Source organism: Syngnathus floridae, chromosome 2 (assembly GCF_059516105.1).
Source record: "Syngnathus floridae isolate MCC-2025c chromosome 2, RoL_Sflo_1.0, whole genome shotgun sequence".
NCBI classification, from domain to species: domain Eukaryota; kingdom Metazoa; phylum Chordata; class Actinopteri; order Syngnathiformes; family Syngnathidae; genus Syngnathus; species Syngnathus floridae.
Genome location: NC_142414.1, coordinates 23,174,273 through 23,197,645, shown reverse-complemented (window position 1 = coordinate 23,197,645; position 23,373 = coordinate 23,174,273). Strand labels below are relative to the sequence as shown.

The 23,373-nt window shown below is 39.5% G+C and overlaps 1 protein-coding gene across 5 annotated transcripts in view; it reads right to left on the bottom strand.

Moving 5' to 3' along the window:
- The window catches only part of klhdc8b (kelch domain containing 8B), a 67,181-nt gene that overhangs the window by 22,319 nt on the left and 21,489 nt on the right, over positions 1-23,373 (bottom strand). For all 5 annotated transcript variants that reach the window (XM_088399591.1, XM_088399600.1, XM_088399624.1 and 2 more), the window contains 2 exons: positions 7,191-7,355; positions 4,459-4,683 (listed from right to left, as the gene is read on the bottom strand). In XM_088399591.1, the coding sequence (XP_088255717.1) occupies positions 4,459-4,683; positions 7,191-7,355 (390 nt within the window). The remainder of the gene's footprint in view (positions 1-4,458; positions 4,684-7,190; positions 7,356-23,373) is intronic.

Here is a 23,373-nt window from a genome sequence, read left to right as displayed (position 1 = left end):
TTGGGAACAGTGGCTGGATATTGGGGCACTCGCTGCAGCAGCATGCAGCACTACACTAAATGTCCAAGATTAAAAAAAAAATGGCACGGAAAAATCTTCCAGCCAAATCAAGCATCACTGCATAAAGTCCGAACCTCCTCCGGTAACGCACGTCCTGTGGCTGCCATCTGTCTTTTTCTGGCGGCGCACAACCTGTGGATGCCATTGGACATTTCTCTAGCAGCGCACGGTGTGCAGCGAGCCTTGAACCATGTGTTGTATGTCTCATGTTGTCAGGCAAGACCTCATGCCTGGTCCCCACAACTCTATGGGGCTTCACACCACGGCGGTACGCCTAAACAGCCTGGAGGAGCTCCATGTGTTCAGTATCTTGGTCACCTTCCCTATTGTGTCTAGCATCCCACAAGCCCAACTTACTGGTCCCTATGGGCCTTGTTCTGTCTTGGATGACCTCTAGTAGAATGACTTGTACACTACTGTGTGTACAACTCTCTCCCTCGTACCTACCACCAAATACCTCCCACCATGGCTGTTTTTAGAAGTCTGGACAACATCCTTGAAGGAAGTTGGGGGTGTAACATCATTATCTGTGTTATGTTTTTTATACCACCGCCATTTCAGTTTGTTTAGTTTTCCTATCTTCTCACTCTGCTTGTTATGGCTTTGTCTCCCCGTGCTTTTGTCATCCATGCTACCCATTAATTTTGTCATTTTTGATCCTGCTCCGGCATCCTTTTTTTTGCCTTTTAGTTCATAATAAATACTTTAAAGATTTCATTGAGCTCCAGCTTTCCTTCACTATTTCCCTGTACTAGGCTCTAACTGCTTTTGCATCATTAAGAATGAGAAGGACCTCAAAAGGTGACACATCATAGTTATGTGCAATACAATGCTGCCATAACTAGATTTACAGTTTCATAGTTACTTTACTTAATAAATAGACTTCTAATGAATAAAAATTAAAAAATATACTTATTAGCATATTTATCCAAATTTCCCAATTATATTAAATGAAGGTAAATAGAATGTCTTCAGTAATTTTAGTTGTTGTCGAGTAAAGCCGGCCACACAGGGGAGCGAACTATCCACATCATGCAATGCACTTGGTAGAAGGTGAGTCGCATTGCAACAGCAGAAGAGTTTAGAGCCAATCAAAATGCCAAGTTAATTGACATGACCATTCAAAAGAAACATTGGATTTATGAGTAACAAGCAAGATCAACCCATAGCAATACTGTTGCCCACAGCCTATATAATATATCTGGATGTTTGATCATCATATTAAAACCTGATGACAAGATTGAAAAAAAAAAAGCCCCTTGATCGTTACCAAAAGATCTTAAGCCACCAGCTTTCCTTTCTTCCCTCCATTTGCTATTTTTATATTGTCAAATGTCGTGACAACGACCAGGGCAAACCCTTTTTACATTGAAAAATCATGCAACATTGTTCGTGTGTCAATAAACAATGAAGGTGACACTTCAAAACTTTGGTTCCTGATAAAAATGCCTTCTGAGGCTGGTTGGTAGGTGTGCAAGGGTCAGTAATTTGCTTTCAATTGTCCGGTTCCATCTAATTCAGCTCAGTATATGCGGGTGGCTTTTTTTCTCTCATGAGCCTTCGAGCATTGAGTCACCCACATGCTCAGCTCTGAAAACCTTTCTTTTTTGAATTGCTATGATGTCAGCTACTTGCTTGAGATTGTCCCCAGCGGTAACAATATACAGCTGATGAAACCTCGCCACAAGCTTTCCAGTCTGTCAGGAGCCTTGAAGATAAAGCCAGTGATTAATAATGCAACAGAATACACTATGTAATATTTCTGATCTGTTAGTTACAATGCTATTTGCGTTCGTCATATTCTCCATGAATGTATACAAATAAGATCAACAAGCTATGCAGTATAGTCAGGGGGGAAAAAAAAACACAGAAACTGATGTTTCTGCAGAGAATTCACGAGTTTACGTGATAAGCACAAAGGCACACATTTTGATACATATGCCCACACATCATAATGTGTGTAGGCCTGTTCTAAATTTACCTCCATTTGTTATTCATGCACATAATCACTTGAAGTATCATTGTTACATTGGAGGTGGGGTTTCAACAAATATTGAAATAAAGCTTTCTGTTGACACGGTCTGCAAACTGGCAAACTTCCTGGGTTGTTTAATTGACATTAAAAGCACAAAGAGGTTTTATCCTCTGCTGCACAGTAGATAAAATGGCATGTGAGATATCAAACCTGGATTCTATTATCTTTGCTCTTTTGTGCATTTGTATGCACCATCACTGGAATTATACTCAAAACAATACAAAAATTGTTGCTGGCAGTGTTTAGCTTTTCAGACAATATCTTATAGTTACTGCACAAAAGTGTCCAGACATGTTGAAGGGGTCTTTGCTGTATATTTTTGGGATTGGATAGGGCAAATAACACATTATTGTCCTAAATTAATGTAGGGAAAAAAATGGGTGCACTGCTCCTGCAAAGATAACTGTTTGTGCTCAACTAGTAGTTTGCTTGGCTAAAGATGACACAGTCAAAACCCAAATTGAGGTCTTTAGTGTTCCTCAGTTGCAACCCAAAGAGAAGACAATTTCTTGAAAAGTTAGTGTATCTCTTTTTGCATTCCGGCAACTAGGTTTCAGTTGCCAGACTGTTTGAATAGCATAATGAGCTGTTAGAACTAAATTTAGAGTTATATGTGACATGTACGTATGTGTATAGAATGTGAACAGGGTTAGTTAAGGGAGCAGTGTGATGAACTTTCTCTTTTTTTTTTTTATGCAGCCCAGCTAATTGGCAACAAACAGAAATTAAATAAATAGGAAAATGTTATAGTTACAAGTAAGCAAATTTCTGACTAATTTACTGGTATATTATTACTATAAATATTGATTGGCAAAATGCTTTTGTAAGTAAAAGCAAGTAAAATTCCTAATTACGACTGTTCCCCAGAGTCCATGGAGGAATGTGGGTACAATATCCAAGATTGCCATCCCTTAGCCTTGCTTAATGACAAGATGCATCAAATCCTCAGCACCAGACAATCAAAAGCACACTTAAGTCAAGGTGATGCAAGTGCTCAAAGCAACTCTGAGTCTAAAACACAGACAGCTTCTACTTCGCAATCCTGCGACATGTCTTTTGAAGAACCGTCATGCTTGGGAGAATTTCAAAATCTAACGCAGATAAGACCTTTTCTTCCTATCTGCATCACTATCACCTCTGATGCGCTCTGACTCACTAATGCCTAATCTACCTTCATTTGGATAGGATTATGAACACTGAACAGATCGTGTTCTTATTTAGGTTTATATGCTCTAGGCTGGTATTTGATGACTGAGAGTTTCTTTTCTGTTATGTTAGCAAAAACTAGAATACCTTAAATGATCAAAGATACCATTGCAAATTCTGTCCTGTGCAAATAATACAATTGTAGCTTGTGTTCTCATGACAGATTTGTACAATAGGTAAGCAATTAAAATGTCAATTTGTTGCATCAAGGCTCCTCTGCAAAGCCAATAAAAAAGTGACTTGCACTGCAAAGCGCTGCAAATACATAAATTCTAGTCCATGAAAGTGATCATTTTGGACAGAAGGATCTCACATGATTTCACACATTAGTGAAAATACCCAACAAACTCAAAGAAGCTTCTCATCTCTCAGTTGAGTTCTAAAAAAATGTTTGGGAATTTATCAGACCGTGCTGTACCATAGTGGGCGCTGAGGTGGACTGGGGGCCTTTTCTTTTACCCTCCTCAGGCACGCCTGTCAATTTGGTGGCCGAAAGTAGAAAAAAATTGGGCCTGCTGTAAGGAGGTCTATTTTGTGGTGGAGGTGGTGTAATGCAATTTGGGTGAATTTGATCGTGGTGCAGGCACACTCTGCTTCACAGATGTGTGTTGGATTTGATCACATTTTAAAAATACAACAACAGCGTGAATCATTATAGAAATCAGCCTCTTTGGCTGCGGCACAGCTTTGGGGCTGGGTGAGGGGTCATACACAGACACGAGGGATCGGGTTAGAATGTGGCCTCCAAGTGCCCACTTTGTAGAGGTGATCTGTGATCGCCCTATCCATCTGCCATCATTCCCCTTATAAGCATATTTTCATCTTCTGCATGGACTCAAGCAATTCTTTTTAAGTTTCCACTTCCCCATTGGTCAGGAGGCTAGTCATCTGTGTTCATGCCCACAACAGCGCAAACACCCATTTTTCACTGTGCAGGTGTACAAAAATACTAAAATAAAGAAACCGCCACCCATGCATAAATTTCGACCATGCTTTGTACTACACTTGTGATGGGTGCGAAATAAAGCCCTAAGGTTTAAACGTAGGATTCATTTTTACCACAAACACACATACAGTATAAAATTTAATATCCTACATCCAACCCTGTCAGAAAGGCAAAGAGTGTGCCTTCTTTCTTAAAGTGGTAGTCCACTTACTTTGATCCAGATCATACTCCTCCATGGTGCTGACAAAGTGAGGTCTGGAGTAGAAGTTGTGCGGTCCCGGCTGCTGAAGCCCCCCCAGGCTGAAGAGGCTTCGCTCATTTGTTACGCAGCAGGAAAAAGCCCTTCGGCTCGGTATACAGGGGTAGCGTGTCCAGCTCTTCATTTCCAGGTCAAATGCCTCCAACGCTGTCACTGGCATCTTTCCTTGACGACCACCTGGGAATATCGAGGAAAGCGTTCAGCTTACTTCAAGGCTGGGATGCACAAAATTTAAATTTCTTGTAAAAAAATATACGATGGATGAGTCACACTAAATATGATGGTGCACTAATCTTTTGGGAATCAATCATATGGAATTTAATGCATGTAACATTTGTATCAACTTCAGAACAGGTGGTTAATTTAATGTCGATCCAATTAGTTTACAGCCATGATAGTTGACATATGAATTGACAGTCAAAATTGACCATTTTCAATGAAAAACTAACGATCCATGCATTTTCTATACTGCCCGTCGTCATTAGGTGCACTGGAGCCAATCCCAGCTGGCTCCCGGGCAAGAAGCGGAGTGCAACGTGTACAGCTGGTGGGTCAATCAAAAACAAATTCATTGTAGTAAATATAGCAATACCATAGAAAGGAAACACAAGTGACAGCCCCCAGGCTGGCGGTTTCTGAAGTGCTATGAAAAGGTAGAAAAAGCAAACTTGGCTGAGGATTTTTTAACACCACTAGCACAATGCAAATGCTAAAAAAACAATGTTCACTTCTTTTAGTAACAGGAAATCTCTCATAACCACAAAGAAATATATTGGACTATGAATCTGCCTTTTATGGAACGGTAAACAAATTCACCACTGAATACTATTTAGAAGATAACCAGCATGTCGTGTTCCACACCCACAACCATCTTGCACTGTTTAAGTCTCTTTGGCACTTACAGTACAGCAAAGTGAAATGACAACACCATCGGGAAGTAATTCAATTGGACAGAACACAAGAAAAGACAGTTTGTTCCCCTCAGGTTTTCTTGTACCCATTTTTTGCATGTTGACAGAGCACAAAAAGGCTGTGCAATAAAAGGGAGAAGAGCTAAGAGGAGTTCAAAGTCATACAAACATGCAAAGTAATGATAGAAAGAACAGAGAGGGGAGAGCCTGCGAATGAAAGACTGATATCAGCTAGAAAAGGAAAAGATTGACTGCAAAAAGTGAGACGAAGGGGAAGGATTACAGTCAAAGACATGATAGACTAATACCTCAAGATTACAATGGGAACGCTCCTTATAGTTGGATTGGAAATAGTCATGGCGGGTTTGATACGGTGTAATCACTGTTTCTTATACATTGCACATGAAAAAGGCGACACACTTATCCATTTTGGTTGAAGTCTATCCTGACAAAGCTGTTGCACAAGCGTGGGCATATTGCTGCTCTCCGTCAAGCGCTGCTCAACTCTTCAGAGGCCAGTCATGGCAGCAGACAATTTGAAGCACAATTGCTGACATAAGCGCAGCTGCATCAATCTGCTGCACTCACTTACACGACTGCGTGACAATCACTTGTCCCACGTGTACTGTGATTTAAAACTAGGGATTAGCTGAAGAAACCTGTTAGTACATCTGCACTTGACAACAAAACTCATCAATCCCACCCGAAATGAGCAATATAAAACAATATGAGTGGAAAGGAGAAGCTCTCAATTTATGGCTATAAGATCAAGGCTACAAGTGGCCAAAATGAGTTTCTTCCGCAGGGTGTCTGTGCTCTCCATTTAAGATAGTTGTGAGACAGCTTGAGGAAGTGGCTGGGTAGAAGCCAGTCTGGGCTTCCATGCTTAAGGGGCTGCTTCTGTGACCTGAGCGGAAGAGAAAGGATGGAGGACGGACGGATCTACAGACAGATGGACGGAAGCGTCGCATGACTTTTCATATACAAAATTAGAGAAACATTGTAATGCCTGAATGAGCTGAATTTTGATAGAATTGAATAGAATGATGAAAAATTAATGTTCTGCTGTGGAAAATCGGTAAATGACAAGACAAAACTGAAGTATTCACTTAACATGCAACAAGCTACTGTGCTTCAACCTTTTGGTCTCTATCATCTATTTTATCGAAGTGTCAGATGCCCACTACTCCCTTAAAGACACGAGGTGAATTTTTATCTTTTGTGGGTCACCACACTGTGAAGTAAAATGTCAAGTTGAAGACAGATGTAAAATCATCAGTTTCTAAATGTACTTATAAGAACCGATCCCATACTAGTAATTTTCTACATTGTCCTTTAAATATATATAAATAGGTATATTGTGTTGTGACAAACATTACCTTGAAAAAAGTTATCCCTGTATTTTACTTGCTGACTATTTTTTACAGAATATCAATCACAGAGTAAGCAAGGAAATTGTTATACATACTTTTTTGTGCTGATTCAGATTCAGAACTGTAATAATAATAATAATAATAATAATAATAATAGGTAGTAGTAGTAGTAGTAGTTGTGGTATATATTTAGTAATATTAGTGAATTGACTGGTTTCAGCAAAAGGTGGACTTTTTGTGAAATGTCATAGTTATAAATTACGAAGTAAAATCCATATTGCGCAAACAAAGAAAACAAATAAAAAACTTGATGAGTTCTATAAAAAAAAAAAAAGTAGACACTTTTGGAATCAGTTTCAAGAATACATTTAAGGAGAGGCGTTACAGAGAAAGTTCCTACCCATGATGTAGATTTTGTTTCCTTTTACAAAGGGGATAGCTCCATATCGCGGTGTCGGCATTGAGGTCAGCGGCTGCCATTGATCCTTTTCTGCCTCATAAACTCTCACCAGGGCCTGCGGTGTGATGTCCGCCCCCATTCCCCCCAATGCGTACACCTTGCCATCTGCAGGGAAACAGAAATAAAGGGCAGTGATTTGTAAAAATTTCGAGTGAGAAAGTAACGCATCACGGAGAAATGAAACACCAATGTTTTTAATCAATAGGAATAACTGCTAAAACAGAGGCTTCCATCAATGAAACCAAAACTACGAAATGCATTCACAACTTCCTTCCTATGATCACATTTCTTTTTGTCGGTTGGTTATCATTTGATTGTCTATGCTTTGCTTTTACGTAAGTGAAGAAGTTGAATAAGTGTTTCTCGTCTTTTACACAAGTAACAAAGCAAGTACTTTTTCCCACTAACTCACGGCAGTTTTCTCCCATATGATAATAAATATAGTTAAAAGGCCACTAATAACATGAGCAAAACTTGTTTTGGTTTTCTTACTTATCAATAGTGTTCAAGTCCAGAACAGAAACTTTAGTAGTCAAGTATAAATTCTTCTGGCCACCCATGGCTATAATCCATGTCATATCCGGTATTGCGCTTATGACTCATTACCTTATTTCTAGCATAGATGATTAGGGATACTAGGGAAACGTAAAAATGCTCCAGTACTGCAGTGTCAGTAATCATTAAGACTTAAATAGGAGAGCCAAATGCTGAGTGAGTAAATCTGGTAAGCCTGTTGAAGAAATGCAAGGCCGGAAAATCGAAGGGATGGACTGGAAGGAAGGGAAGATTGAGCATGGGGTGAAAAACAGGAGATTGCAGCGTTCCAGATTAGCGGTCCATTAGTGTTTGGAGAGTTGTGACTGCCCAACTGCGAGAAAGAGAGTCACTGAGGGACAGCGGGGATGGCTGCTCAGTCACGCAAACGGATGACACAACCACCAAGCTGTGGTTCAAGCTGTGAAAAATTCAACACTAATAAATCTGTCACTCACCATGGGTGCGATCACCGCAAAAATGTGCATTTACAACTGAGCAGTTTCTCCCCACTGTAAGACAATAAAATTAACAGCTCACTTTGTTTCATGGCACTCTCGACATGGAAAGGATGCTTGCATGTGATGCAAGCTAGGAATTGAAGAAAGTGCCATTCTCTGTTCAGAGAACCTTTTAGAGACTTTTAGTTGTTCGCTTCTCAAAAGAGTCGAGGGGCTGAGGAGACCATCATTTCAAAGGGATACACTTTAGGTCGTAGCCTGTAATAAGCATTCTATAAAGAGCATCAGCTGCATTGCACTCTGCATTTTACATGAGTTGTATTTCAAGCTGAGGATGATGAATTTGGTCTTTTTGTTTATCACCAAAAGAACGTAAAACAAGTCCAGAAACAAAAACTGGTCATGAAAGACTACAGGGCTCTATTTTTTAGACAGTGCATCTGCGTCAGAGCACAAATGCTGACAGATCCTGATTTTTGTGCAAGTGTAAGGCATTTCCCGATTTGGCAGACCATTTGACGCCAAGCTGGGTGTGCCCCTTTGGAGATTTGCCTGGCAGAGTGACAGTTTGGTGGCAGAAAGTCAATCTAAAATTTAGTCACATCACGTCTATGTGTGCAAGGTAGAAAGCTGGTCTAGCAATTTTTGTTATTTTTATCGGGGTGAAGGCAAACAGATACTCCATCCATCCATCCGTCCGTCCGTCCGTCCGTCCGTCCGTCCGTCCGCCAATCGCAGGGCACACAGAGACAAACAACCATCCACACTTGCACTCACACCTAGGGGCAATTTGGAGTGCTCAAATGGCCTACCAAGCATGTTTTTGGGATGTGGGAGGATACCGGAGTGGCCGGAAAAAACCCAAGCGGGCACATGCAAACTCCTCACAGGGAGGGCCAGAGGTTGAATCGAACCCATACCCTCTCCTAACTGTGAGGGTTAGGCTTGGTTGAGCAATGGTTAGCGCGTCCGCATACAGATATTGACATTATATATTATTATTATTATCATTATTATTATCATTTCTATTATTATAATAAGTAGAAGTAGTACAGTTGTAGCCATCCACCTATTCTCTGTGCCACATTTTCTTTGCTTTTCCAGTGCTGGAGCCGATCCCAGCTGACTTTTGGCAAGAGATGGCATACACGCCGGACATCAGATGCAGGGCACAAATAAGTTGCACAAAAATAAATCCTTCACATTCACAGCCATACCTATGGACAATGGTGTAAAGTCCTGATGGTCCTCTGTGGGCAACTGTAACTTTCATGTGGCCTGCGACAAAAGATATGTTTGACACTATATTGTATTATATTAGACTATTAGAATTATCTTACTAAGATAATCTAACAACACTGAATTATTACATTTGAATTATCAACAAATGAAAATGCCTGACATTCAAACTGCCACAGTCATCCGCATATAATTCTCAGTAAGTCTTAGTCTGTGTGTGTGTGTGTGTGTGTGTGTGTCCGCTCCTGTTCTGGCCCAGCCTTGGTTTAATCATGTGCAATCTTCTCTAATTAAGCAAAGCGGGCTCTATTCTTTGCCCATCACCCAGGGAGTCACCATGGTAACCGCAGCGTAACCTACAGACTTATTATGGTGTGGCTGTTTGACGTCAGTGCCTGGCGACCAAATGCGTTATCACCAAGAGGCAGACCAGTGAGTCATAGCAAAGTGTACATGTGAAGCTTTCTATTTTGTGATGTTGCTTCGTCTCCAACGCTGCACTTGAGACGACTCGATCCAATGCTTTGATCCCTCCACATCTTTCATCAGTGGCATCCCACTATTGTCTTTTCGCACCCTCCAACGTCTCCTTTTGGCTATTTAAAACTCCACTTTGATGCCCGTTTTTCCCACTCTTTGCTTAATTGACCGCGTCGTTTGTCCTTTTCTCACCCTACCGTGTCTATACTTTTATTTTCTTATTTCATTTTCCCACTCTTATCTGAAGGGGAGGGGGGGGGTATGGAAAGAAAAACACATCTCTTACATTGTATATAATTATTGCAGCGGTTTTGGAGATAGCACAGAAAACAAGAAATGGCAGAAAATAACAAATTGCTATAGAACAGGTGTTGTGAGTTACAGTTGCCCAGCAAAAAAATGAGGTGTCATTCAATGCAGTTGTTCCATCCATCTGTTCATTATCCGAACCACCTTATACTCTCAAGGGTCACGGGTGTACTGGCGCCTATCCCAGCGGGGTACACCTTGAACTGGTTTGGCAGCCAATCACAGAGCACACTCACAATCACACCTATGGGCAATTTGGAGCGGTCAATGGGCCTACCATGCATATTTTTTGGAATGTGGGAGGAAACTAAATGTGAAATGAGTTTGGATACAGATATCCTGAGGGAAGCTGTAGAAGGAATATAGTCAGAATGGTGCATCTTGTTAGTACTTCTATGTTTGTAAAGGCTGAAATCTGTGTTGTATCAGGTATACCTCATGTTATGCCAAAAAGTGTTCCCAAGTGACTGATGTTTACCATGAGAAAATAGATTTTTGTAGGGCTTAATAAGCAAACACTGTAATTTTGCAAAAAGATCTTCCTTTACATACATTTGAATACATCATTTTACAGAAAAAGATTGAAGCTTAAAATGGTACAATGAGTTTCATTTCAGTTACATGTCAAAAAAAGATAAGCATAACACCTGCAGAAGAAGACAAGAGTGAAACGCGAGTTCATGTTATACGTATATTAAAAATAAAGAGAAAAGAGAACTGTTAATTAGTTTAGCATAAAAGGATGATGGCTGCCTTTAAGCTTAACAAACATTTGTATCTTGTTAAAAAAGCAGATGGTGGATTATATTTAATATAATATAACATTAAATATATGTTATATTTACTGTAAATGATAAAACTGCTGGTGAACTCCCACAGTTTGATATACCAGCACTCATCCATATGATTTGTCAATAGGTGATCAATAAAGAACCCCTATAGTGCCCTTGAAGGACGGTGAGACGGGCATGGGAGCGTAAGAGCTTTCACCTTTTGGAGGATCAATTCTCCTCAGCACATAAAGACAAAAAACATTTTCTCATCATTTTGTATGTCTGGCGTCATTCTATTTTGTGCTTTGTTGGCAATTGCATGGCGCCACAGGAAAGACTTCCCAAATCTGGATTAGTGCGACGGGATGGCGTTAAATGTAGTCACCATATTGTTTGTCCTCTTTACCAAATAATAGTCTTGTCCAATCCTCTACTGTGACATGAATAAGGACTGATGTAGATTTATTGACTTCACCAAAAGTGGATGTGAAGGAGAGAGAATTAAATAGCAGGATGAAAGAAGTGAATTCATCACTGAAAGCAGCTTCCTTCCACCTACTTAATGAAGACAACAAAATCCTATTTGGCCGTCGATTGTATGGGGACCGTCGTGCTAAACGTCACTTATGTTGTTTGCTGGCATTTTCAAATAATAAAAGGTAATCTACCGCATTGTATCCTTATCGAAAACAATCGGAGACTGCGGCCGAGGCTTAAACATTTGTCACCTTAATTCAATAAGGGAGTTTCATGAGGGAACTAGTAAATGGAATAACATGAACACGATAAATTACAAGTTAATCTAAAGAGCTTTGACAGCTATGCAAGTGCCTAGGCATGTTAAATGGGGTTTAAATTGCTTCCACATTCAGCCCCTGACCCTGCCTGCAAAGACGTCACTAATTTCCTTCACTAAGGATTCAATTTATTTTGTTTGTCTCACCCTGTGCGTGTCACATTATAATTGAATTCCTTTGGTGTCATGGACAGACTAAGAGTGCAATGCTGAATATGTGAACGTCTACCAAAAAGCTATATTTTGTATCTTGACATTAAAATGCAAATTTCCTAGTTAATTATTTTAAAACACAATTTAAATTAATTTAATAAAAATATATACATTGTCTTTTTTTCTAATTATTAATAGAAATTATTTTAACCTCTGAATGTTTTTTAACGGTTATGTATTTTTACTTATTGTACAAAATTGGATTAAACACAGAAGTAGTTAGTTTCATTTCCCCTTAGAAGAAACACTGTTTCAAATTTGTTCCTGATCTCATTTCTGTCAGTGTGAGCTTGAACTACGCTTGCATTACCAACAATATTTCTAAGCACAAAAACTTCTCTCACTTAATACTTTGGGAAGATCCCAGCAGTAAACTCATGTGCCCTTTCTTATCTCTTGGCCAGTGTGAAAATGTCATCTGCTTAGATAAACACAAAGCTATGACTGGCCATATTAAACTTGAGTCTGCTGGTAGGAACAGTCTATATAAATGAAGGCAAAAAAAATAACAGCAAAAGAAAGGTACATGTTCTCAGACTTTACTTTGGATTTAGTTTGTGACACCGCAGTAAGCCCATTTTAATACCTTTCACTGCGCCCATAAAAGAAACAATAGTTTCAAGAAACTAAGATAGATACTGTACATCCTTAAATCATCAGTATTCAAGTACCATTCAAACTTTACATGACAAGTTTATTACATGATGACCAATCGCTGTATACTGTAATACAATCACCATCCAAGTGGCCACAAATTCACCCTCTATCAGATAAAAGCTACTTTTACCAATTATGTCTTATAAATGCAATGACAGGATGCCATGTGGCTTTACAGTACTAATTGTTATGTTAAACTGTACACCGCAGTCTTGTCAAATCGCCGAGGGCAGGTCTAGCCCATTAGTTCAAAATTGACTGAGACAGGAACCTAGAGGGCTCATTAGAGTGCTTGTTTGTTTTAAGACTGCAGACACAGTGGCCATTTTTGTTTCCATTTATTATTGAGTCTGGTATCAAGTCTGCAAACTATGTGCTCTTTCACTAAGCTGAACTTGTACCACAAGGATGACTCCACAAATTACATCTGACAGAAGAAAACACACATATCCTCAAAGAATGCTCTTCTTGTATCAAGAAGAGACAACACTGTATTTCTCTGTGTAATGTAAAACATTGGATATCTGTAAAATTTTGAATTGAATGTAAAATTGTATTACTCTCCTAAAAGGTCAACATGGCCAGGGGGCATTGTGATTTCTCAAAAATTGGATGGCAGAGCAACACTTCAGTTATCAGGCTCTTTTCTTGCGGAACCATCTTCCATGTTCACTCTGGAAGCAGCCCCTCTCTCCCTACTTTAGAGTAGATGTCAAAGCTACCTTTCTGGTAGTTAATACAATATATAATACAATACAATACAATACAATACACTACTCAAAAGAAATTGCCCACCTAGAAAAAATACAAAACGTCCCTTTGTAAAAGTTTTTGATGATGCAACCATATTCGCATGGCTGCTCCAACTCACTGTTTCCCTGACATGGGGAAATATGCTCAAATTAATTTTCACGTCAATGTCAATTTGCCACTTGACAAATTTCAAACTGAAGAGGCTAAATGGAGGTTGACAGGATGTTGAAGTGATTGGATGCGTATGCAACTGGTTTGTTATCTGCTGTTTTTATTCATGAGCCCTGTGTAACCAAAGCAGGAGAGAACCTGCCTATGCTCTAAGTAACGCAATAACAGGTTTTATGACAACAGAGCATGTGACTGGGATGATGGATGATGATGAGGCTGATGCTGATGATTACATACAGAGACAATAGCTTTTATGTTGTGCAGCCTTGTCATAACTTGTCATATGACGTGCCAACATGCAAACTTGAACAGTCTTGACAGTCCCACACAGACGCATGAATGTGTACTTACAGACAAATGTGTACTTACAGACACACACGCACACACAAACACAAGCTTACTTCCTGCAGGCGCTGAAAGACAAATCATGTGCTTGACATGTTACATGTTATCATCGGGCAGTGATGTCATGAAAACCGCAATGAACTGCATGGAAAAAGATAGTAAACTTTTTTCCACAGACTGTACAGTCACCTCCACAACTATAGGCTACTCTTCCTATGAAATAGTCTGAATTCCTGATAAGAGTAATCCCGATGCTTCAACACAACAACCACAGAAATAAGGTGAGACACACTTTTATTGTGTTTATATAGCACAACTAATAAAGAATCACTCTTGGAAATGGCTTGTGATAATGGTAGCCCTCAAGATATTGCCTGTGTAATAATATTCAGAAACCGTTTTAGAATGAAACATAGACTTACTACAAGCCAATCAGTGTGATATATGCCTTTGCTCTTCCTGTTCACTGTGCAAGGTGTAATGGGCTGAAAACAAACAATGTATGATCATTAGCCAATGTTCTGCTGAGAATATAGAGAAGTAACAATGCTTCACCAGTACAAAGAATAAAATAGCATGAGTATTAGAAACAAATGGCACTCGTACTGATTACTCCCACGATTGCAGCCCCCAAACAGCATTTGATGGTGGTGTAATTGTGGAAGGGGGTGCCACTCAAGTCCCATAGCAACAATTCTGTTTTGTTTAAACCACATTCTTGCCGAGTATTGCTCCTGAGCACAATGTAACATGGTGCATCTTCTTTGGTCTTAATCAGGAGTGTTAAGTGTTTTCTTTTAAATTTTTTATACAGTTCATGAGTGTTGGTTAACCACATTTAAATGGCCTTGGGATTCACTACATCTCAGTGCATTAGAGCATCTTTGGAATGTTCTGGAACAAGAGGTCCAATATTGACCAATTGAAACAAACTGGAAGTCAAGCAAGCGTCGCAAAAATTATTGTGTTCACCCTTGGAGGTGTCACAATGCCCATAAGTTTAACTAATAGAACGCCCAGTGAATATATTTAAACATTACTGTTCAACCAGCATTGGAGAATTTTGAATTGAAAGCCTTTTCTGTGCTACTAATTTGCATATGTCTGACAGATCTTATTCAAATGAAGAGCAATTAGTTTGACATATCTCTTCCTCCAAACTCACTACACAAGAGAGTTGTGGCTAACATGAGGCTTCAGAGATTCTTGCTGTGATATTCAAGTATTTGACCTTTTCCATAATGAGATGTTTTAAGTTAGAGTGCTATGTGTCTAATTTCTCTTGAAGTAGGATGAAAAAAAGCCTGTATTGTTGTTTTTTGTCATGTTGACAAAATTACATGCCAGAGCACCAGTTTCTCGGAAGACATCAAATTATCAATGCACAACCAGACAAAAACACAACAAAACATCTTCATTTACTTACTGGTGAGAAATAAATTGTGTAAATTCAGGGGGCTCATTTAAAGAAAATCACTCTACAGCACTGTCAAAATGTCTTTTTTTTTTTTTTTTGCTGAAGACATAAATCAAATACTTTTATTTGTAGCTGAAAGCATTGAGAGTGCAGAAAATATTCTAAATGTGCTTTTTCTAAGCTTCAATGAATATCTTATGTTTCATTTTATACACCGTATATCATTTTGCTGTGTGAGGGCCCACTTTTGAAATACATCCAATCCAGATAAATAGTTGAAAAGCACTGATTGTGTGCAAGCATTCTTCATAACAAAACTCCTTTGGAGGCACAATGACAGATCTTATAATACGTAAAATAAGAAAGATAAAACTACCCAGGTGCCCTGCTTACCAAACAATACCATTATCCTAATTGCATACTTATCTAAATGTTTTCAGATTTTTTAAAATTTTTTTTATTGAACTGTATGTTAAAAATGACTTCACTGGTTTCTTTTATATCAAACAGATTGTTTTAGGTTCTGTCAGGTAAAGAACCTAAAACAATTTGTTTGATATAAAAGAAACCAGTGAAGTGATTAAAAAAGGAAAAACAAAATGAACTTGGTACAATCAATTGTTAAAAATGACTTTGGCAATTCTACTCTTAGGCTAATGAGATGAACCCAACGGGAACACCAGAAACAAGTTTGAGGATGTCTTTCAATCCATTCACTAAAATCATTTGCTCACAAACATGGAACACTAACATCCAGGCATCCAATTTTGTACCACTCATCCAATTACTCTAATCCAATTACTCCATTTGACTTCCTCAAATGTCAATCACAACACTAAAACAAACCATTCCCCGACCAGTAATTTCAAGTCTTCGTGAAATTTCCATGCATCTATTTGTTATACCACTTATCAGGGTTTGAACCGACTAATCAGCTTGAGGACGTATTGACTTTGCCACTCCACAATGACCGTAATAACTTGAGGTCGACTAACTGCCACTTATATTTTGGAAATCTCACTGAAATTAAAAGACTGTTACACAGCACAGCATACTACGGTGGTGCCTCACACGCACGGAAATATTTGACTCAAAATGACACTCTCAAATATAACAAGCAAGTGAGTGTAGGACTCTTCTCCATCATCAGGCTGCCAGTGCAAGGTGAGAAGAGACACTGTGCTTGGAGCCCCTCAGGCTCTCAAAGACAGTCACTTTTAATAAACTACATAATCTACTAATCTAAAGATATGTTTTTTCTTTTACATTTTTTTCTCATACGTTTCTCATATTCTATAGCCTGATGGTCCCCACTGGGCCTGGCCGCACAGAGGGACGAACCAAAAAATGTGTCAGCAGGAAGAATGAGTGAGAGAGAGACAGTGTTAACAGTTGACATTGCGATGTTTCTTTTTTTTTTGTTTATCTTCATTTTTTCCACATAGCAATTTGAGACATTCAATCATGGGTAGTGAAGCCTATCCCTGCTGACTTTGGCTCAGAGGCATGAGATAAATTGGACTGGTCGCCAAGAGTCAAAGCCAAGAGTCGAGGATGTTTGGACACCTTATGGAAAGAAGGCTGAATTCTAAATTCAAATCCAAAATGTGCTGTGAGCAACAATCATAACCATTCAACCTGCAAGCTTAAACTCAAAACAGTATAAATTTGGAGGTTATTGTTAAAAGAAAATTTACAGCTCCTGAAAAATACCATGGATGTTCAAGCAAACGTTTATCAGAACTGGACAGTATTTCATCATTTAAAAAAAAAAAAAAAAAGAGGAAACTTGTCATTTGGAGTCCACCTGACATGGCAGCCTTTATCAGAACGTCTGCCTCTCTCTTTCAGATTTCTCACTTGTACGTTGCCTATTTAGACCGAAGCACACATACACCTCAGCCAATGTTGCAGCGCAAATCTAAGAATAGGAAGCGATCAATAATGAATCAAGCTGTTGCAGAGCTCAGCTGCCACCAAGTGCTCCACTATCCATGTAAATCCTTTTTAACATGGATGTAATGAGCAATCGGGGCTGCAAAGAGAGAGCAATGCAGCTGTCAAGATGTTACCATTTTTCCTCAGCACACCTGAGCCACATCACACAATGTCAAAATACTTTTTTTTCTGGTTGGCACTTTGTTGCAGCATGCACTGATGCACCAGCCTATGAATAAACATTCTATTCTGGCGGCTCGATTTTCTTCTCTTTGGTGTCACATCTCATCTTAAAATGAATGGTATCATTACCTTTACACGCCCTTGTACATTTACCCTTCCCACTCTTGCCTGCAGCATTATTTGGTGATATCTAGCAAACAAGAGAAGGTAAAGCTACTGATAAGGAAATGAGATGCGTGTATTCCACAGACAGTATATGCTTGCCTACATTTCATACCACCATTTATAATGAATGCAAACCTGTGACGTTACACATGCTATGTAGGTGCAGTTTATGAATAGCGACGTCTTCAGGGACCAGAGTTTGGCGCTTTCATTATTTCTGTATGCCACATGTCTTTGTATCTGTATTCCTGCATAGAGGGTGTCTCATTAATGCACAAGACAGAGGGGAATGGAACTTTGTTATAAGGCTCGTGAGTCTCTGGTCTTGGTAGATGGCAGGATGATGAGAAGGAGGGAAAGAAAGAGGCAGTTAGAGATTTAGACAGACAGAGCTGGGTGTTACTCATACATCCACACAGACAATCCAGAAATTGACACCCTGATTAAACAGTGCATCTTTGAGTCTCTCCTCGATCGTAATGGCGGCAGTTTACATTCCACCATGCAGGTTAAAAAAAAGGAAAGGTGGAAAGGCTTTGGGTAAAATTCCTAATTACCGTAATTGCCGGACTATAAACCGCACCGGATTATAAACCGCACCAGCTAAAATTCAGGGATATTTCAGTTTTTTTCTTACATAAGCCGCACCGGACTATAAGCCGCACGTGCACACGAGTTTTTTTACAAAGAAAGATAGTACATAGAAAGCCTTTTTAACGTTTTAATAACATGAGTTATTTGTCAGTTTGTTTTGTAGCTTTTACTGTATATAATAGTGTTAAGAGTAAAAGTGATCAAGTCATCACAAAAATCATGAAAAAAATCTTATATAAGCCGCACCTGACTATAAACCGCAGGGTCCAAAATTTTGGAAAAAAGTCGCGGTTTATAGTCCGGAAATTACGGTAGGTGGAATAAATCGATTGATCAATTCACCTTTCTCTGCAAAATCCTTATTTTATCTATAACAATTTGGATTTTTCAAAATGGTTCTCTCTTCCACGTAAAAAGGACGTTTCCCCTTACCCGTCTTTAGATCTAAAAATATTGTAGAAATCCAATCCAAAATGCATTCGTATGCACACTGTCTTCTGTCAAAGCACCAACCTTTGACATAAGCCTTAAATATTCAGTTTGATCCAAATATGCATTACATTTCTGTATATAAGCATGTATGATCCTCCACTTGTAAGTATGAACTGAACTCTGAAGATCTATCACGTCCTGTTCCATTTATCCTCTCATGTATCACATTTTATTTGCAAATTCTTCCCCAGCCATAAGCCTTAACCGTGCACTAAAAGTCGTATCTCGCATCACAAACATTCAGAAAAAGTAAGTAGGTGAGTATTATTTACACATTAATGGAAACCACAAAACATCTCGCCTCAAGCTTGTCATACAATTCCAACTGGGGTAGCCATCCACAATTTACAAGGATTATGTGTGATTGAGACGTCAACCCTTTTCTCCACAGGTCCAATTTCCTGAAAAGGGTTAGATTTTTGCACCTAATGTAAATTTGGATATATCGTTTCATATATTTTTTGTGAAAAGACTGAACTGATGGCTCGATCAAAGTGCAAACTACATCGACCCCACTAATGTACTTTTTGCAACCAGCTTTAAAGATGTCAAGGAAGAATCCGGAATGGTATTGATAATGTCAAAAGACCTCAGATATTTCACATACTTTTACAACTTTTCATCGAAAGCACTATCATGCCCAAACCACCATGAATTGTTCAATTCATGTGCAAGACATGACCTGACCTCCGTGCGAAACAATCACATTGCTTTGGTCTGTCTGTGGTAATTTATCCATGTGAGTGTCATATATGGATCTTTGCCTGCTTTACGGTGCATTTAATTTTGTTCTGCCAGCAGTGAATGTGCATGGGTGCGAGCGGGTGAAATTAATCACACATCCTAAAAGTCAGGTAGCCAGAACATCGCAGCTGTTTATCTTCATACGCTCAGCTCCCATGTTCCTAAACAAACACTGTAATAATCTCAAGCGCTCAAATGAAGTGAGCTTGTGTTTGAGAGAATTATAACGCAAAGCCGTATGCGGAATGCATAATGCTGCGCGGTGATGATAGAAAAAGGAAAAAGACAGAGTGAGTCGAGCAGGACGATGGACAAGCTCAGTCAAACAAGTGGGAAAAACGGGAAGTAGCGACTGGCACACCTTGACTTTATTTATTGGTGTTTTGGGAATTTCTACAGGTTGAGTGGCAGCACACTGAGTGCTCAGTGACTGCGTAAAATGGCAAAAGGTAAAGCAGTGGGCTGTGTGATCAGATATGACATGTGTAGAGGAGGTAAGGGAAAGGGTGATGAGATGAGAGCAGTCTGGACGATATCAGAAAGAAACATGTCAAAGGCAGGCCAAGGAAAAACAACCATGGTGTGGCTCACAGATGCCTTGCTATGATGATGAAAAAGAACATTTTCAAACGATTATGCATGATTAGCAATTATGATGACCACAGCATTTTAACAGGTGTTTAACGTTCCTTTGAAATTCAGAGCCTGGGGCAATCATGCCATCATATTCATAGCAAATTATATATACTTAATATACTGCATACAGTAGAGTGGAACCTCAAATTTCAAATTTAACTGGTTTCCTCTGCCTGTTTGTTACTTGAAAGGTTCATAACTTGAGGTCATGTTTCCCATTGAAATATGGAAATGCAATTAATTCATTCCAGTCCCCCAAAATAAGTTACAAATACATGTTTTTAAACAGAGTGTGGTTAGGGATAAATGCAATAGCATAAAAACAAGTAAAAACAGACTATTAAAAAAGTATGTCAATTTAATGTATAAAGGTTGAACTTCTGCTTTGCAACATGTGGGGATGGATATGTGAATATATTACTTCTACAAAAATGTCCCTCCCAATAGGAATTATTTGTTAAAAGAGATTACAAGCGGTTACACAGTGTTTTGATTTCATTTATTGTTTTTTTTGAAGATTTAAAAGTTATACATTTTAGAGCCTTAATTCCAATTCCGTGAAAGTATGGTATGTTTGCTCAGTTATCATCAGAATATGAAGTGGGTCCATGCCTAATCATAATTACAGTAATCACAATTTCTGAATTGACAAATCTGCCATGACCATAGTTCGCTTATGAGACCTCATGTTCACGGGGGATACACAGGACCGACCTTCAGTTGCCTTCAATTGCAGAGCACATTTTAACACTCAACTATCCACACTAATGGACAATTTATTGTCCTGAAAGTGAGAGGAAGCTGGACTAGCTTGAGGAGGAAGGACCAGCAAGCTCCACACTGGAGAGCGGAAACTTGGATCAAACCCCATACCTCATTTTTGTGAAGCAGATCTGCTAATCATTTTTCCACCGTGCTGCAGACATTGTGTACATAAAATGGCAATGTGCATTAGCACAATGTCACAAAAAGGTATCTCTTTTTTTGGACTCGCGTCACAAGAGCCCAGAGGGCTCAGAAAAGATTCAAAGCAGTTCCACAGATCCACTGGTTAGAAAGTGCAAATTGTTGACTTGCCTCAGGTGCTGGCAGCCCACACTGCGCTATACTGCTATGATTCATTAGCTAAGGTCTTAAAAGTGAGCAGGTTCAGCAGGTCAGAAATAACAACGGTATCATTAGGGAAGCTATACCTCAACTCTGGTTTGTCTGCAAGTGCATGGCTTTTTCATGAGTCATACATGATTTTTGTTGTTACAGGCGCCTGCAATGTTACTGCTGACCATCAAGGGTCCACAAAAAAAATTTTTTTTCTCTTCATTATTAGTTAATACAAATCACAAACTGTCTATTGGATGGGAAGTTGTAATGTGCCAATGCAGCAAAATAGTACAGAGTGTGACTACCTGTCCGCTACGTTTTCCCCCTCTCAGACACTGCATGCACCCCTCGCTGCCACACTCTTCAACACATACCTCACCCGCACTCTGGTTTTTGTTGCCTCTCTAGTCTCAATTCATCACCGTAAGCTGCTCTTATTCTCACCTCCTCTGCTGTGTCAGAGAAAAGGGGGAAACCTCAACCTAACTCCCGCAGGATGCAAGCAGTGCTGTCATGTCGCTCTCATGCACATGCGCTCACACACCCACACACAAGCCCTGCAGGGAATGTCAAGTGACTTGCTGGATGAAAACCCAGTAGAACATTTGAATTCACGAGCTGCAGCAGCGGCGTATGCCCTGCTGCAACATTGTGTACTCTGAATAGTCAGTAAAATGTCTCATGGATGTACCACGGCACAATTTCAAATCTTGCCAACAACTTTTTGCTCATGCATGCTTGACAGTGATGATGAACTGGGTGACCCACGCTGTTTCTGAACCACCATTTTTCACACTGATACCAGAATGAGTACTCAACCATACCAAGTAACAGTAAACAGGTGTTTAGAATTTATCTCAGTCTGACCCCCCTCCCACTTCTTTCAAAAGAAACTGGTTGCGTCCGACAAACCACCAATAGAACATCGGACATCTCGTGACTGTTCCCCGTGTACATTAGTTTTATGCTGACATGTTGACTGCATAATGCTGATTTATAAAGGAGAATGATGAAAATCAGTCAACATCGCCCCAAGTGAATTCACATCTCATTTGAATAAATAGGACACATAAATGGATGATACGTGTGGGTATCCACTAAGCTTCCGTCGCAGCGGGTGGGCTCAGGGAATTGCCCCAGCGGTGTACTTGGCTAATGACAAAGTCACACGGAGCTCTGTGCAGGAGCCCTGCACCTACATCCGCCGAAGCAACCGCTTACAGTGACCATTCTCAGGGATCTTCCTACCCCAGAAGCAAACTGTACCAAGAAATTCAAATTACAAAAGGGCAGCTGTCTTCTGTTGCGATATGCTGTGTTTTACAAATGATCCGATTGGTCAACTAATAGCAGCTGCTTTCGGTGACATGTCGACTACACTGTGTAACATTAAGCTATTTTATTCAAGCGACAACAACAAAAATGAAACCTGAATTCGAAGTGTGTGCTTGTTTGTGTTTGCGTATGTGTGTGTGTGTGTGGGCATGTGCGCGCATCTGTGGACATTTGTGTGTTTGTGGTGGGGGGGTTTAAGCTCCGCCCGCTACTGAACCTCCTGTATTCGTCGTCCTGTATACAGTATTTTGGAAAAAAAATCTAGCCGCATTCCGTCCGCGGTCTGATTACATGCCAAACAAGTACAGCTTTTATTGGCTCACTAAAGGGAATCACAGTTGAAAGAACATTTAAGCTCATTAATGGATTTTCACTTTTCAAAAATTATGTGGCTCTTTATCCACTTATGATTATTATCAATCAATTCGGCTTTCTCAAGAGTTTGCGGAAACAAGCCATTATCAACAAAGTTTATGGAGAAAGAATAAAAATTAACAACCATGGTTATCCACACAGATTCATAATCTTGTTATAATACTAAGTGATACTTGTTCTTATCTTTCCTGCGTGCCATACTTCTACAAACCTCCTATACGTCTCATGTTTTTCCGAGCGAATCATTTATACTTTAGGACTCCGTGACCTCTGAATAGCTGATGCGCTTTAACTGCATCCCATGTTGCTGTAGAGTATTTATGCTCATGAAAAATGTATTACCTGCAATTACAAATGTTCTTTCAGTAGTCACCCAGACAACCATCGATTCTAGCTAAACAAAATCAAACCT